General features: G+C 33.3%; 1 protein-coding gene across 1 annotated transcript; it reads right to left on the bottom strand.

Moving 5' to 3' along the window:
* Positions 1-4,154: 4,154 nt before the first annotated feature.
* LOC134705384 (uncharacterized) lies at positions 4,155-8,259 on the bottom strand. The gene is made up of 3 exons (XM_063564125.1): positions 8,142-8,259; positions 6,117-6,206; positions 4,155-5,665 (listed from the first exon to the last, which is right to left on the bottom strand). The coding sequence occupies exons 1-3, from the start codon at positions 8,166-8,168 to the stop codon at positions 4,400-4,402; spliced, it is 1,383 nt and encodes a 460-aa protein (XP_063420195.1). The 5' UTR covers positions 8,169-8,259; the 3' UTR covers positions 4,155-4,399.
* Between the last annotated feature and the right edge of the window lie 6,323 nt (positions 8,260-14,582).

The raw sequence follows: 14,582 nt of genomic DNA, 5'->3' as shown, positions 1-14,582 counted from the left end.
GAGCAAATCCAATACAGTAAAGTATGCTGAAAAAACCACTGGAATGACAATATATACAACAATCTAAAGGGAGAAGAACGAACTTCCTGATTTATACATCCTTGCATTATAGTTTTTAGCCCTCTGTTCTGAAGGAACTTGGCGTCTTTTGTCGTCGTCCGTCTGGTGTAAACTTTTTCAAACATCTTCTCCTCTGAAACTACTGAACCAATTCCAACCAAACTTAAGATGAATGATACTTAGAGTATCTAGAATAAAAGTTTTGTTTTATTTTCTGTTTTGTCAAAAAACATGGCCTCGATGGCTAAAAATAGAACATAGGGGTAAAATTCAGTTTTTGGCTTATATTAGTATCTCAAAAACCAAAGCAGTTAGAGCAAATCTGACAAGGTCTTTAAGTCTTCATAAAGTAATGTTCTATCAGCCCTGGAATTTTCAGATGAATTAATAACCCATTGTTGGGTTGCTGCCACTAAATTGGTAATATTAAGGAAACTTTGCAGTTTTTGGTTTATCTTGAATAGTATTAATGATAAAGATAAACTGTAAACAGAAAACATGTTCAGCAAAGTAAGAACTACAAATAAGTTTTTATATGACCAACATTGTCAATTGACTCCTTAAAGAGTTATTGCCCTTTAAGGACAATTTTACACAATTTGTTTATTCATTTATTTTAACTTTAAAAAATCTTTTCCTCTAAAACTATTGAACCAATTTCAAAAACTGCATTTTAAAACACATATTAATAAACAATCCCCCCCCCCCCCCCCCCATAAAAAAAACTACAATGAAATTGGACACTTAAACTCTTAAACGAAAGATAAATGCGAAAATTAGGGTGAGTGATTCAGGCTCTTGAGAGCCTCTTGTTTTTAAAGATGATAAGCAAATACGCTAAAAAGAATTGGAAAAAGTTGTTATATGGAAAAACTACAATAAGGAGTGTACTTTTTGCCATTGTTGATTTATTTGTTGATCATGTCATGTCGTTCATTTTTTCTACAAGATGTTGCTATCTGTTACAGATTTAGAGATAATAGGCCAAAAAATAAAAAAATAATAATAAAAAAATCGTCATTCAGCAATAATTTATTGAAGGTTTCATCTTACGATTTCAGGCATGTTGATATATTTGTAGTTCGTGTCTTGCTGAACATTTTTTCTCTTTATATTAGAAAATGAAAATGGGTAATGAGTCAAAAGAGAGGGACGAACGATACCAGAGGGACAGCCAAACTCATAAATCGATAATAAACTGACAATTCCTGGCTGAAAATGAAAGACAAACAATAGAACACATAACACAACATAGCAAACTAAAAAATAAGCAAGGCAAAGAGACAACAAGCCGATCAAAGAGCATAACAGCTCAATATCACAAATGGGTATTCAACGCATCCTGAAAATCCCACACACATAGGCGAGCTTCAGCTGTGCCTCAATATAATATTAATGTAGCCTCACTCCGCAACATACAAATTAACCAAAATTTGGCACAGGACTAACAAAGGATAGATGTTCCTGCTTTGGAACAAGTGTAAACATGTTAAGGGTTCAAATATGTTTTGTATCAAGCCCTCATAAATTATACGTGAAATACTTTACCCGTATAATACAAACAACTGGTTTTAGAATAGATGTGTTTATTTCCGATGCAAAGACCTTATAAATAAAATATATCATTTTTTTAATAATGCCATTTAGATGACCTAACACCAGTATCGTTAATATAATCCATAGGATTGCGCCCGATGAAAAGTTTGTTTAGCTCTTAGGGTGAAAGACAATATTTTTTGGTTTGTATAGAGTATTACCATAAAAGTATTAAATATCTGAACGAAGAAGATGCATGCAATGACATATATAGTTATCAAAGGTACCAGGATTATAATTTAGTACGCCAGACGCGCGTTTCGTCTACATTAGACTCATCAGTGACGATCATATCAAAATATTTATATTGCTAAACAAGTACAAAGTTGGAGAGCATTGAGAATTCAAAATTTCAAAATGTTGTGCCAAATACGGCTAAGGTAATCTAGCTATGCCTGGGATAAGAAAATCCTAAGTTTTCGAAAATTTCAAGGTTTTGTATACATGAAACTTATAAAAATGACCACATTATTGATATTCCTGTCAACGCCGAAAGTTGACTACTGGGCTAGTGATACCCTCGGGGACGAAATGTCCACCAGCAGTTACATTGACCCAGTGGTGTAAATAGCTGATATATCTTTTTTGGCCGAATTATTTGGTATCTATATGATCCACACCACCTCTTGAGTAGGGAATTTCAAAGCGACGCTGAAACAGGGGTTTGATTACTAGCAAAGGATGTTTAGAATTGGGTATGTCTCATGGAGCATTCTTATTTTTGAGAACATTTGATAATTCGAGTACGCGTACATTAAATGCAAATGTATAGTTTTTCCCATTCAATGAAAACCAAAAAAGAGCATAACAAAGCTTTGTATACGGGTTATATCATATATGACATGGACGTAGAACAGGTGCTTTACAAAATTTAGACCTTCGAAGATAGATGTAGTGTTATAAATTGTGGTTTATCATATAATTTTCGAATACGACTGTTTGCCGAGTGTTAATTCACATTGTTATACAACGTGTTTCTGTATTTTATATCCAACACTCATGTTTTGATATGACATTTCTTTTGTCAGATTGGATTTTGTGTTATTATGTTATGTCTTATCGTTTGTGGATTTAATTCTATCTTTTTTTTTATTTTCTATAGATATGTTAAAGTTAAGGTAATCAATCATCAAACATATGCACACTATTTGTTTTACTTATACGCAGTTTTGATTTTGAAGAAAAACCAAAATAGTTAGAACACAAAACTACCCCTTTACAGACACCATTCATTTTGATATTCTTTTCATGGTTATACAATAGATAAAACTACTACATTCAAAACTCAATCCAAAATTTATATTCCAATTTTAGAAACTTACCTGTGATAAAATAAACATCACAAAACTTCGTCACTTTTTGTGGCTTTGATACATTTGTGTGTCGCATAGTTAAAATTCTAAAGTGGCGTCATCGTGTACTGTCGTAAATTCATGGGTGGTGTGCGTTGCTATTCTATGGCTTATATGTAATAATGTACTGTTATATTATCATTTATGCATTTCTTTGAGTGTTCGTGTCCGTGCATTTATTTGTACTGCATTTCTGTCCCGTTATGTTGTCGTTTTAACGATATTGCTAATATTGCAATCTAAGCGGGAGGTTTGACTAGCCATGAAAAAATATTCATTTTATATCCCCCATTTCTACAAGAGTTAATGTCTATACCAAATCAGGAGTATGATAGTTTTTTGCCATTCGTTAGATTTTTTAGAGCTTTTAATTTTGCCATTTTAGAAAGGACTTTTCGATTAAAATTTCCCTTGCCGTTCGTTCTTTTTGTTTTTTACATTTCCCCCCCCCCCCCCCCCCCCCCGTCAAGTAGTGTTGTCATTTTAACGGTAGTTTTGATAATTGCAATAAAAACTACAAATAAAGATTACTGTTAATGTCTTCGGCGACAGATTTTTACAAGAATAGGATGAGAACTACTGTTTCCAGTGATTGATGGTTCATGATGAATAAAGGTTTGAAAAGAGTGTTATATGTTAAGCAGGATTTGCGAGCCATTCCTGTAATTATTTCTGATTATCGATATGTTACGTGGTGTTTATGTATTGATTTGTAAACTTTTGTATGACTCTTCGTCGTTTTAAGTGTGTTCGCCATGACTTTGTTGGTCTCTTTACGAATTATGAATGATGATTCTCCAATTGGTATCTTTTGCCCCATTTATCCAAACTACTAAAACGTTTACCTTATAAATATTTAGTAAACCTTTTAATTGTTGATAAATAGATTATACAGTTAGCAAGTCACTGTAATTATTTTCAAAACACATCGGAGCTATATATTAAACAATGGTCATTCAAATCGTGATTGTAATACACGCAAACAGTATGTTATCAGATGCATTGTTAAGCACTTAGTTGAATTTAGAGAATTGTTAAGATAAGATTTCGATCTTCCAGACATCTGTATTATAGTTATTTTGAAAATATAAATCTTCAACATATGTTTTTATCAATAAAAATCATTTATTTTCACAATTCTTTCAATTTGTTGTTCTATTAAGATAGAACATTCAATAATTGCACAATAATTTTAGTATAATAAATTTAGAATTTTTCACTTCAAAATTATTGTATCAATATCACAATTAGGTCGCATATGCTTAAGTATTCAAAATTGATTAATTCAAGACACATACGACTTATCCTTAATGTTTTTTTTTCATGTAGAACAATTAAAGTAACCTAAACCAGATATGGAATACATATAAACGATAAACAAGAGAATCCCTTTATGGAAATCGGTTTGGAAGCCCAGGAAGACCGGGTAGACCATCAAGTTGGATATCGCCAAGAATTCGCCTCCTGGCACCATAAAAACCATGACCATTAAAAAGGTCAACTTTCCTAATGAAAGGTCTTGCTTCAGTCGGCCCACCATGCAAATTGACTCTAACAAAAGAATCATCTGTACCAATAAGTGATCTGGGTCGGTCTCTGTCGTTTTGTCCTCTTGAGGATTGACTGCTTTGTGCGCCTTGATTTCGACGACCATCATTACCAGTTGTATCTGGTGCGACACTAGGATTGCCATTTCCGGAACCTCCAGGTGCGCCTGGTCCATTAGCTGGAGCACCAGGTCTTCCATCATTTCTAAGAATATCCTGTCGAGGCTCATCTGACATAGGACCATTTCTTCGCCCACCACCATTTTCATCCATTCTCACGTCGTTTCCATTTGCACCATCCTGAATAGGTCTACCGTTATTTCCTGCTATTCTGACACCGTTTAAATCTACCACCGGTGCTCTACTTCCAGGTTGACCAGATATTTCAACAGTAAGTCTGCCTCCGTTCAGATTGCGTCTGATGCTGGTTATTGATCGGTCTTCTGGTTCTCCAGCTCTTCTAATTGGCAATCTTGATCGGTCCTCTGATTCGACAGGAAGCCTTACAACTTCATTATCAGATCGTCTGTCACCATTCAGTCTAATTGATGCACTGAGACTGTTCAACTGTTGTCTTCGACGGCGTTCTAAGGAATCTCTCCAACTGACTCTCTGTTGTCGTCGGAAACCCTGTGGATCAAAAAAGTCGGATCTGGCTACGACAACACTTCTGCCCCCTCTATTTGCGGTCCTAGTATCGACATCACCATTGTTTCCAACAGGATTTCCATTTGTGTTTCCATCAACCCCTGCAGCGTTGTTTGTGTTACCAGAAGCTCTACTGGCGCCATTATTCATAAGAGCTGATTCTGTAACTGGTTGGACAACAACTGGAGTTACTGGTGGGTTGACATTTCCACCTGCACCTGAGAACGGCGGCATATGGCAGTAACTTTTTGCATAACTATGACAGCATACCATAGGTTCTCGACAGCCTCCATCGTCAAAACATTCTACAGTATATGGAGGGCCTGCATTTGTAAATGGGTCGGGGCACACTCTGTTCCTTGGAAAGGGGATTTGTAAACACGTGGCCCTCTGTCCGCAGTCTCCAAAAGGTGTACAGACTACTTGTAAATCACATGTCTCCTCAAAGTTACAGGTGACACTCTGAAACAGAATACACGAGATGAATAAATTTGTTTATAATTTGAACTCCTGACCATGAAATACGTTTTCTCATCAACATGAGTTCTGTCTTATAACAATTCCTTTCCGGTAATGTTTTGTTTGAATATTGCACTCACTTCATTAACAACATTAACGTTTATCAAAACAGATCTTAACATTAATGAAGAATAATAAGTGTTCTAGTATTATAATTATCTGATGTATTAGCAATCAACAGTTTGGGAAGAATACAGTGGCAGAAATATTTTATAATATATCAAGGTTTGCCTATGGCATTATGACTTCATCCACAAATAATACTGACCACCAGATGGAGACAAAAGTGCTGACCGTGATGTTAAGTACAAAAATCAATCAATCAAGAACACGATTAAAATAAAAATAGATTTGTTTCTATTTTGCAAAAATGTCAATAATTAATAATAGTTACCCTGCATGCAATCTGTCGCACCAGTTCTACCCATGGATTTCTGTACCTTGTCGTTTGTTGTGAGAAGGTAGATTTCCAGACAGACAGAAGCTGAAAATTAAACAAGGTGTGTTTATGACAGGTTATGTATGATTATACTATTTTTAGAAATCAAACACATCCAAATTTTGAACTTATCCCTTGAGACGAACAGACGTTGTATTATCCCACAATCTTTTTCTTAATATTTCTTTTTATGTGTTTCTTTAAGCTTTTTGATCTTTCCTTTTTAATTACAAAATGTTCAACTATTGTTTCGAGCACAACTGACGAGTAAAACAAATTTTCAAAACAAGCATATGGTAATAAAATATAAACCAATGGCTCTATATTGTTGTTATTTCATAATACTTATTGTTTGTTGTTATATTGTACTGCCTGTATTTCAAATGTGACTATGTTCGATCTTTATCGAAGTACGTATACGGATATTCCTTCTTTTGCTAAGCATTTCATGTCACTTCCTCTTCTGCATTTTATACAATGATATCGCTTTGTATGTCTATTCCAAGTTTATGCCTTGTGTGTCGATCTCGCTTTCCTCCATAATCATACTTTACATGTATAGATATTCTGATATTTACTTCAGACAGAATCGTTAAATATGTTCGTCTTCTGGTTGTGTTGTTTTTGGTGACAGTTATAATTTTTTATTTTTTTTTAAATAAAGAGATAGAAAATGTTTAAAACAAGTTGATTAAAAATGTCAAGTTATATAAAGCATAAGGTGACAATCTCATAATACCAACTAAAACTGTTCATTTAACTAAATATTCACCGACGCTAATCTTAACTAGTTACGTAGTGATGTGTGTTCTTAAATCAAAACTCAGATACGTTGGCAATTAAAGGTTGAGTGGATGTAGTGACAGAGATATATTTTTAGATATACATATAGATTCTTCCATTGATACGAGGGGATTATCGGATTTATCCAATCGAGATAGTTAAATGATCAATTTTCAAGTCCGAGCCTTGTCGAGGACTTTTGAATTTTTAATTTAACTATCGAGATTGGATAAATCCGATAATCCACGAGTAACTATGTAAGAATCTGTTTCTCTTTTGATTAGAAAATACATTTTCTTTTTTTTGTTTACCGAAAATCCCCTTAGAGTGCCTTTCAAATTGCACGAAGTTGTCAATTTCATTAACACCTGTTATAACATATGTTTTTTTCATTCAGTTAGCTAAAAAGGTTATGACCCTTAAAATCATCCAATGATCTTTTGAGATTACCGGCAACCACACGTTGATTAATTTTTTTTATACAATCAGTTCGGAAAAGGATAAATTTCCATAGAATAAATATCAAGGATTTATCTGTTTTTCCAGCCATTAAGAACTGACTGCCACGATATATATGATAGCCAATATGGCTTAGTGAAAGTGACGTTAAAATCTAAAAATCAAATAATAAATAAATACCAAGGACAAAAGAAAATGGAGTGGTGGTCTCATACCGCTAGAGCTTAGAGTAATGTTCTGAATAATAAATGCTATTTTTTTTTAATTTTTCGTCCATTTTTCCAACTTTGATATAAACAAGAAGTTAATATCATTTACTAAAAAATATTGAGAAACTCGTCAAGGTTGTCATATGTAATCCGTTTTATTACTGAATAGTGATATTAGCAATTTTTTTTAATTACATATGGCCTGCATGTGTCTTTTTTTCTAACAGTATGACAAAATATATATTATGTATACTTAATTTGTTTTAAATATTATGACAGTAAAGCAAATATCATTATGTTAGAATTCTTAACTACATTTGAATGTTTTAAAGTTATGTGTTTAAAAAATAAATCCCTGAAATATATACAAAATATATACAGTATAGATAATGATAAGGATTGTAAAAAAAATAATATTGCTCACAAGTAAATCATCAAATGAAACAAAAGTAGATAAGTATTTTATAAAAGTACAATCAGTGAATATGTGATAATTTTCTAGATTGTGTTAATATCAAGCTTGTCTTACCACCAACAGTGTATGCAGTCCCTTCATATTCACAAGAATGGATTTCAAACATGAATTAGCTTACATCTATAAATTTTAATATAAGTTACATCATATAAAAAATTCTTTTTGATTGACAATATAAACATTCACGGTCATGTTATTCTTTGATAATGTGTTGTTATTTTATCTTAATATATAAAATCTTGTAGATTCAATTTTGGGATTTATGGCTAGTCATCGTCATCGGAGGTGCTATAAAGGATACTTTGATAAAAAAAAATCTTTGGAAATTGGAGAACAGTCATCGACTTACTTAAATGAGAATCTGCATCATTTATATTTCATATACAAAGCTTTCATTTAAATCTTTATTTCTTTAAATATATATTTCACTTGACAACAAACTACATATATCTATAATTTATCCCTTGGTTGCCCCTCTTGGATGGATTTAAGTATCTTATTTTTCGAAACAAGACATTGTGGTTAGTTTGTTCTCGGAAACACATACTGCAAACTTTTAAAAACCCAACAATATGTAAAAACGACATCGGTGACAACCAAAAGTCCCCTTATTGATTTAATCATCTATTTTCTTTTGTGTGGAAACATTTGTCACTAAACGCCGTGTTTTACTTTGATGTATACATTCATTTTAAGAATTCTGTATCAGTTGTGTTCAGATATTTTCTTCTTCTCGAATATCTGATTTTTACACAGTAAAAGACATAAATCAACAATTATTACGAGATTTTCAACTACATGACTCTTAAATATAAGATAGCCTGTCCCAAGTCAGGAACTTTGAGTTTAGTATGTTTTAATGATTTTGAGACATGTATGTTTCAGACTTTAATGGGACGTCCGTTAACGCTGAACAAGTATATATAAATAAGGCCGTTAGTTTTCTCGTTTGAATTGTTCTACATTGTCACATCAGAGCCCTTTATAGCTGACTATGCGGTATAGGCGTTGCTCATTGTTGAGAACCGTACGGTGACCAATGGTTGTTAATGTCTGTGTCATTTGGGGTCTCTTGTGGACAGTTGTTCCATTGGCAATCATACCACATCTTCTTTTTTACATATACAGCATTGTTAAGGTGCCAGCTGAAGCACGCTTCCGGATGCAGTTTTTCTCTTTGTGATAAAGACCCGTTGGTGTCCTTAAGCTGTTTTTTGTTGGTGTGTTGTCTTCTTGTCAGATTCCAAATTTCAATTTTCAATTTTATTAGATACAACATACGTTTTTTTAATAATTAATGTAACATATACCTAAATTTGGACATAATTAGACTACGTGAAATTCGTTCGAATAAGAATGTGGTGAACCAGAATAAATTCAAATCTCACACGTCCAGAACTAGATTTATAGCTTCTGATTCAGAATAGGACTTGTGAAATAACATCTGAACCAGAGTATGATTTGTGTAATTGACCAAGTTCCTAGCTAGGACTTGTGTAAAAGTTCAAGGTCTGGTCTAGGACTAGTGTCATAGTCTAAAATCTGGTCTGGGACTAGTTTTATAGACACTGTTTCAGACAAGGACTTGTGTAAAAACTCCTGATCTAGAATAGGATTAGTGCAATGGCCCCTAATTCAGAATGGGACTATTGTAATAGACCTAGGATTAAACTAGGTCTAGTGTGAAATTCTACGGTCAGTACTAGGACTAATGTTATAGCCTGTCATCAAACAAAGACTAGTGTCATTGTCCCAAATCCCAACTAGGACTAGTATAATCGTTCAATGTTAGGACTAGGACAAGTGTTAAAGTCCATGGTTCGAAATAGGATTAGTATAATTATTATATAGATATAGGAAGATGTGGTGTGAGTGCCAATGAGACAACTCTCCATCCAAATAACAATTTAAAATTTAAACCATTATTATAGTATATATACGAACATTGGGGAATAAGAACTAAATCCATAATTAACCAATATCATGATCAGGTTTGTCGACACGATACACGCCACGTGCTATGTTTGCACCCGTGAAATGTCAAGGGATTAACATTAGTCATGCTTAAATGAACGGTTAAATATATTTAGTTAGTTTTTGTAAGTTTTGGGTTTGTCTGCATAATTTATGTTGTACTTATGCCTATGTTATATAATAAAAAGTAAGCTTAGTGCAATCAATATTATGTGTCGCGGACAGGCAACAAATTGCAAAAGCAACTATTTAGTAAACAAAACTCTCTTTAAAAAAAACTGAATATTGTGCAAAACGAACTAGAACATACTTGGAATCAGATTCTTTGGAATGGTAAGCTTCTTCTGTCCCACTAGTTACATTCTTTGGAATGGTAAGCTTCTTCTGTCCCACTAGTTACAGTGTTAAACCCTTCTTATTTCTCAATTTAATGCAAGTGGTCTGAGACCACAATTATATCGTCGTGCATTTCGTTTAGAACATAAATGAAAGTTAAAAGAGAACCACCTGCGCTTTCTCAATGAAATTTACAGTGTGTTGTACTACTTTCGGGACAAATTGTATCAAAATTATAGAAAACTTCAACGGCTCTAACTCAACATATGGGCAATGGTATGTTTCGGGCGTCTCGAAATCTTTTGACAGCTTCCGAAGTGCTAATTTTTAACCTATTTCTGCTGGACCAAACTACTACTTTCCTTTAAAATTAAGGACCCATTTTGTTTTTCAGTGTAATTTTACCCACTTCTTGCAATTTGAGGCATTAATGCCTCAAATTGCATGAAGGAATAAATTTGGAAGGGGTATAAAAATTAATGGCAAGTAACCAACTGTCAACACTAGGGACTATATTCGTAACGAAAATCAAGGGACGACAATTATGACCAAGTTATTTAATGATAAATGATGACCAAACCATTTGCAATTGCGAGTTCGTATATGTCTCCCGTGAAAATGTATGTCATTTACCAATTTATATGTGTTTTTTAAATGAAAATTATAATACACGAAACATACAAATGAACTAAAATTAAAAAAAAAACAACGCACAAGACTAACAAGGGCTAGACGTTCCTGACTTGGGACTGGTGCAAACAGGCAGCGGTGTTTCTGCGATTTCAAACCTTTCCCTATATCTCTGGTTACAGCATTAAGCACAGAGAAACTCGGTTCAAAAGAGTTCCACGTTCTGGCTATTGTAGAATATGTAACAGAATGCAATTATAAATATGAATCAACATAGACCTACTAGCAGTTACTGACATGCCAGCTTCAAACTTTAATTAAATGGATTGAAATATTATGTATTCATCATATACAAATTAACCACAATCCCTTCCGTTAGGAATTCAGTATCAATCTATCAAGAATTATATGTGAAAAACATAACCTAATCATACCAACAAATGGTTTTAAAATACTTATATCTATTTACGTTGCAAAGACCCCAAAAAAGTAAGTCGATGTTATTTCTCAAAAATGCCATAATTTTTAATGACTTGACAACAGTATCGGTATTATATCCTTTGTGTATCAGTAGCACTGTGTTTGAAGGTTTGGTTAGCTTTTGAGTTGAATGAACACATTTGTGTGTGTGTTTTGTATAGAATATTACCATGAAAAATGGTATGTGAAATACCTGCACGTATAAGATGTCTGCATGTTGATTTATATTCAGGAATAATGTCTTTGTAGCGATGGTAAAACTTATTTAAGATTTTAACAAGTTTGTAATATCGAAAACTCTGGTGAAATAATTTTTCAGTACTACATATATTTTTTCGGCAGTGTTCATTGTTAATCAATTGGTTTTTTTTTTCAATTGGGAACACAGATTCTATTGTATCTGTCGTTCTAGTAGCCGCTGGTAATATGATCTCCAGGTATTACAAGCGAAATCGTTTTTATCGGACGGCAGCTCACATTAATGAGGTGTTTAGATGTTTTCGGGTGGACAGAATAACAGACAGACGGACACGGCTGTATCATCATGCCTTTACAAGCGATAGTACAGAAAAATTGGAACTGCAATAAAATTCCAAAGTTTATTATCTTTTAAATAAAAGTACACAAATTATGTGTTTTTCATTCGTGTGTTTATGGATACTTCTTTGCACAAAGGCAACAAACATCGTAGGAAAGTTGATGAATTTCAATTAAAATGCTACAACTTATGTATTAAACGAAAAAAATCTGTCAGTGATTATTAAAACCGTCAATATTTGGCTTTGAAATTATTTCCGGAAGTCTATCCCTCCTATAAAGTCTTGTAAAACACCTAAACACAAATAATCACGTTCGTTCTGATATAACAGGTTACAGGTCAAATTTGACAGGATGTAATTCGTGTAACTTCATCCAATGTTTATTACCTGGACATGCAACATACAAATTTACAACACAAGACATAAATTATGTATCAAGTAACTTTTGATCAGTAGTTTTAAAGTTTATAAAGTAAAAATAATATCAACGATAAAATATTTATATTTGGAAAACAAGTACATTTTGTATTTTTCTGATAAACGAGCATCACCTCGGTTTTATGAATATACATTTTGAGGTACAGTGGGCAATGTCAGAGTATCCGAAGGCATTAATTGTGTATAGTACATAAATATTATTGAAATATTGTGTGCTTGATTATATTGACTGCACGTTGTCTTCGTTATGATATAATTAATTTATTTACTTATAGCTGAAATATCGTTTATATTAACCAAAATTATAGAGATAAGCATATGTGTTCCCTTACTGACTGTAACGCATGTAACATTCTGAGATTTGATAGTATTGAATAGATATATTTAAAATACCAAGTTCTCAGTTAGGCTATCATCTGTTGGTAGATTTGAGTATACGAATTCAAAATGGTTAAAATTGAGAATGCAAATTGGAAATATGTCAAGTAGACAACAACCCTACCAAAGAGCAGACAACAGCCAAATGCCACATAAGGGTGTTCAACGCAGCGAACATATCCCACACCAAGAACGGGTCTCAGCTGGCCCCTAAATAAAAATGTCTACTAGTTAAGACGAGAAAGATAAATAAACTAAATTAAATAAAAACAAACAAACAAACTACAAGACAATGGTCAGTGGCTACTGACTTGGGACAGGCGCGAATATGCGGCAATCTCAAACCTCAAACATCAAGCCAACGTAGAATAACACACAGCAATACACACAGTAAAACTCAGTTTAAAGGAATTCCGAGTCCGATGTCAGAATAGGTAACAAATGTCATTGATGCATAAATTAACAAAGGAATATTGGCAGTTACTAGCATGCCGGCTGCAGACCTCAATTAAACTGATTGGATGATTATGTTTTCATCATATGAAAATCAAGCACAGTCCTTCTCGTAAACGGTTTTGTACCATATCATCATATAACATATGAGAAGCTGATAACCGTGTAATGACAACAACTGGTTTTAAAATAAATGTGTTTATTTTCGATTCAAATACCCTATAAGTGAATCAATATTAATATCAAGTCATGCCATCATTAATGACCTGAAAACAATATCGTAACTATATCCCTTCTGGATTAGTCTTTTTAAAGGTTTGGTTAGCTTTTGATGTGAATGTCGACATTTTTGTGCTTTGTAAAGAATATTTCAAGAAAAGATTGCATATGAATACCTCAACGCATAAGATGACTAAATGTTGATTTAGATTTACAATGATGTTCTTGAACATATGATATAATTTAGTAAATGTTTTGACTACAAGTTTGTGATATAAAAAACAAGAGTGCACACACTGAAATGTCTCGCCTTCTTTACTAATCATTGATATTGTGTTGATAGTCCTAATAATAAAGCTTTATTACAACTGACTCATAAACTTAACATAAACCAAGAAAACTAAACATTGACCTTAATTTGAACCATGGAAATGAGGTCAAGGTCAGATGAACCATGCCAGGTAGGCATGTACATCTAACAATTCTTCCATACAATAAATAAAATTAAGTTATTGCTTATAGTTTAAGAAAAACAGACCAAAACACAAAAGCTTAACACTGAGCAATGAACTGTAAAAAATGAGGTCAAGGTCAAATAAAACCTGCGCGACTGACATGTAGATCATAAAATATTTCCACACACCAAATATAGTTGACCTATTGCATATAGTATTGGAAAAAAAAGGCCAAAACTCAAAAACTTAACTTTGACAACTGAACCATGAAAATGAGGTCAAGGTCATATGACACCTGCCAGGTAGACATGAACACCTTACAACCATTCCATACACAAAATATAGAAAACCTATTGCATGCAGTATAAGAAAAACAGACCAAAACAAAAAAACTTAACTATAACCACTGAACTTAAACATGTACACCTTACAGTGCTTCCATACACCGAATATACTAGACCTATTGCTTACAGTATCTCAGATTTGGACTTGACCACCAAAACTTAACCTTGTTCACTAATCCATGAAATGAGGTCGAGGTCAAGTGAAAACCGTCTGTCGGGCAAGAGGACCTTGCAAGGTACGCATATACC

The sequence above is a fragment of the Mytilus trossulus genome, chromosome 2 (genome assembly GCF_036588685.1).
Source record: "Mytilus trossulus isolate FHL-02 chromosome 2, PNRI_Mtr1.1.1.hap1, whole genome shotgun sequence".
NCBI classification, from domain to species: Eukaryota; Metazoa; Mollusca; class Bivalvia; order Mytilida; family Mytilidae; genus Mytilus; species Mytilus trossulus.
Note: the sequence above shows the minus strand (reverse complement) of the source record. Positions and strands in the feature narration are given on the sequence as shown.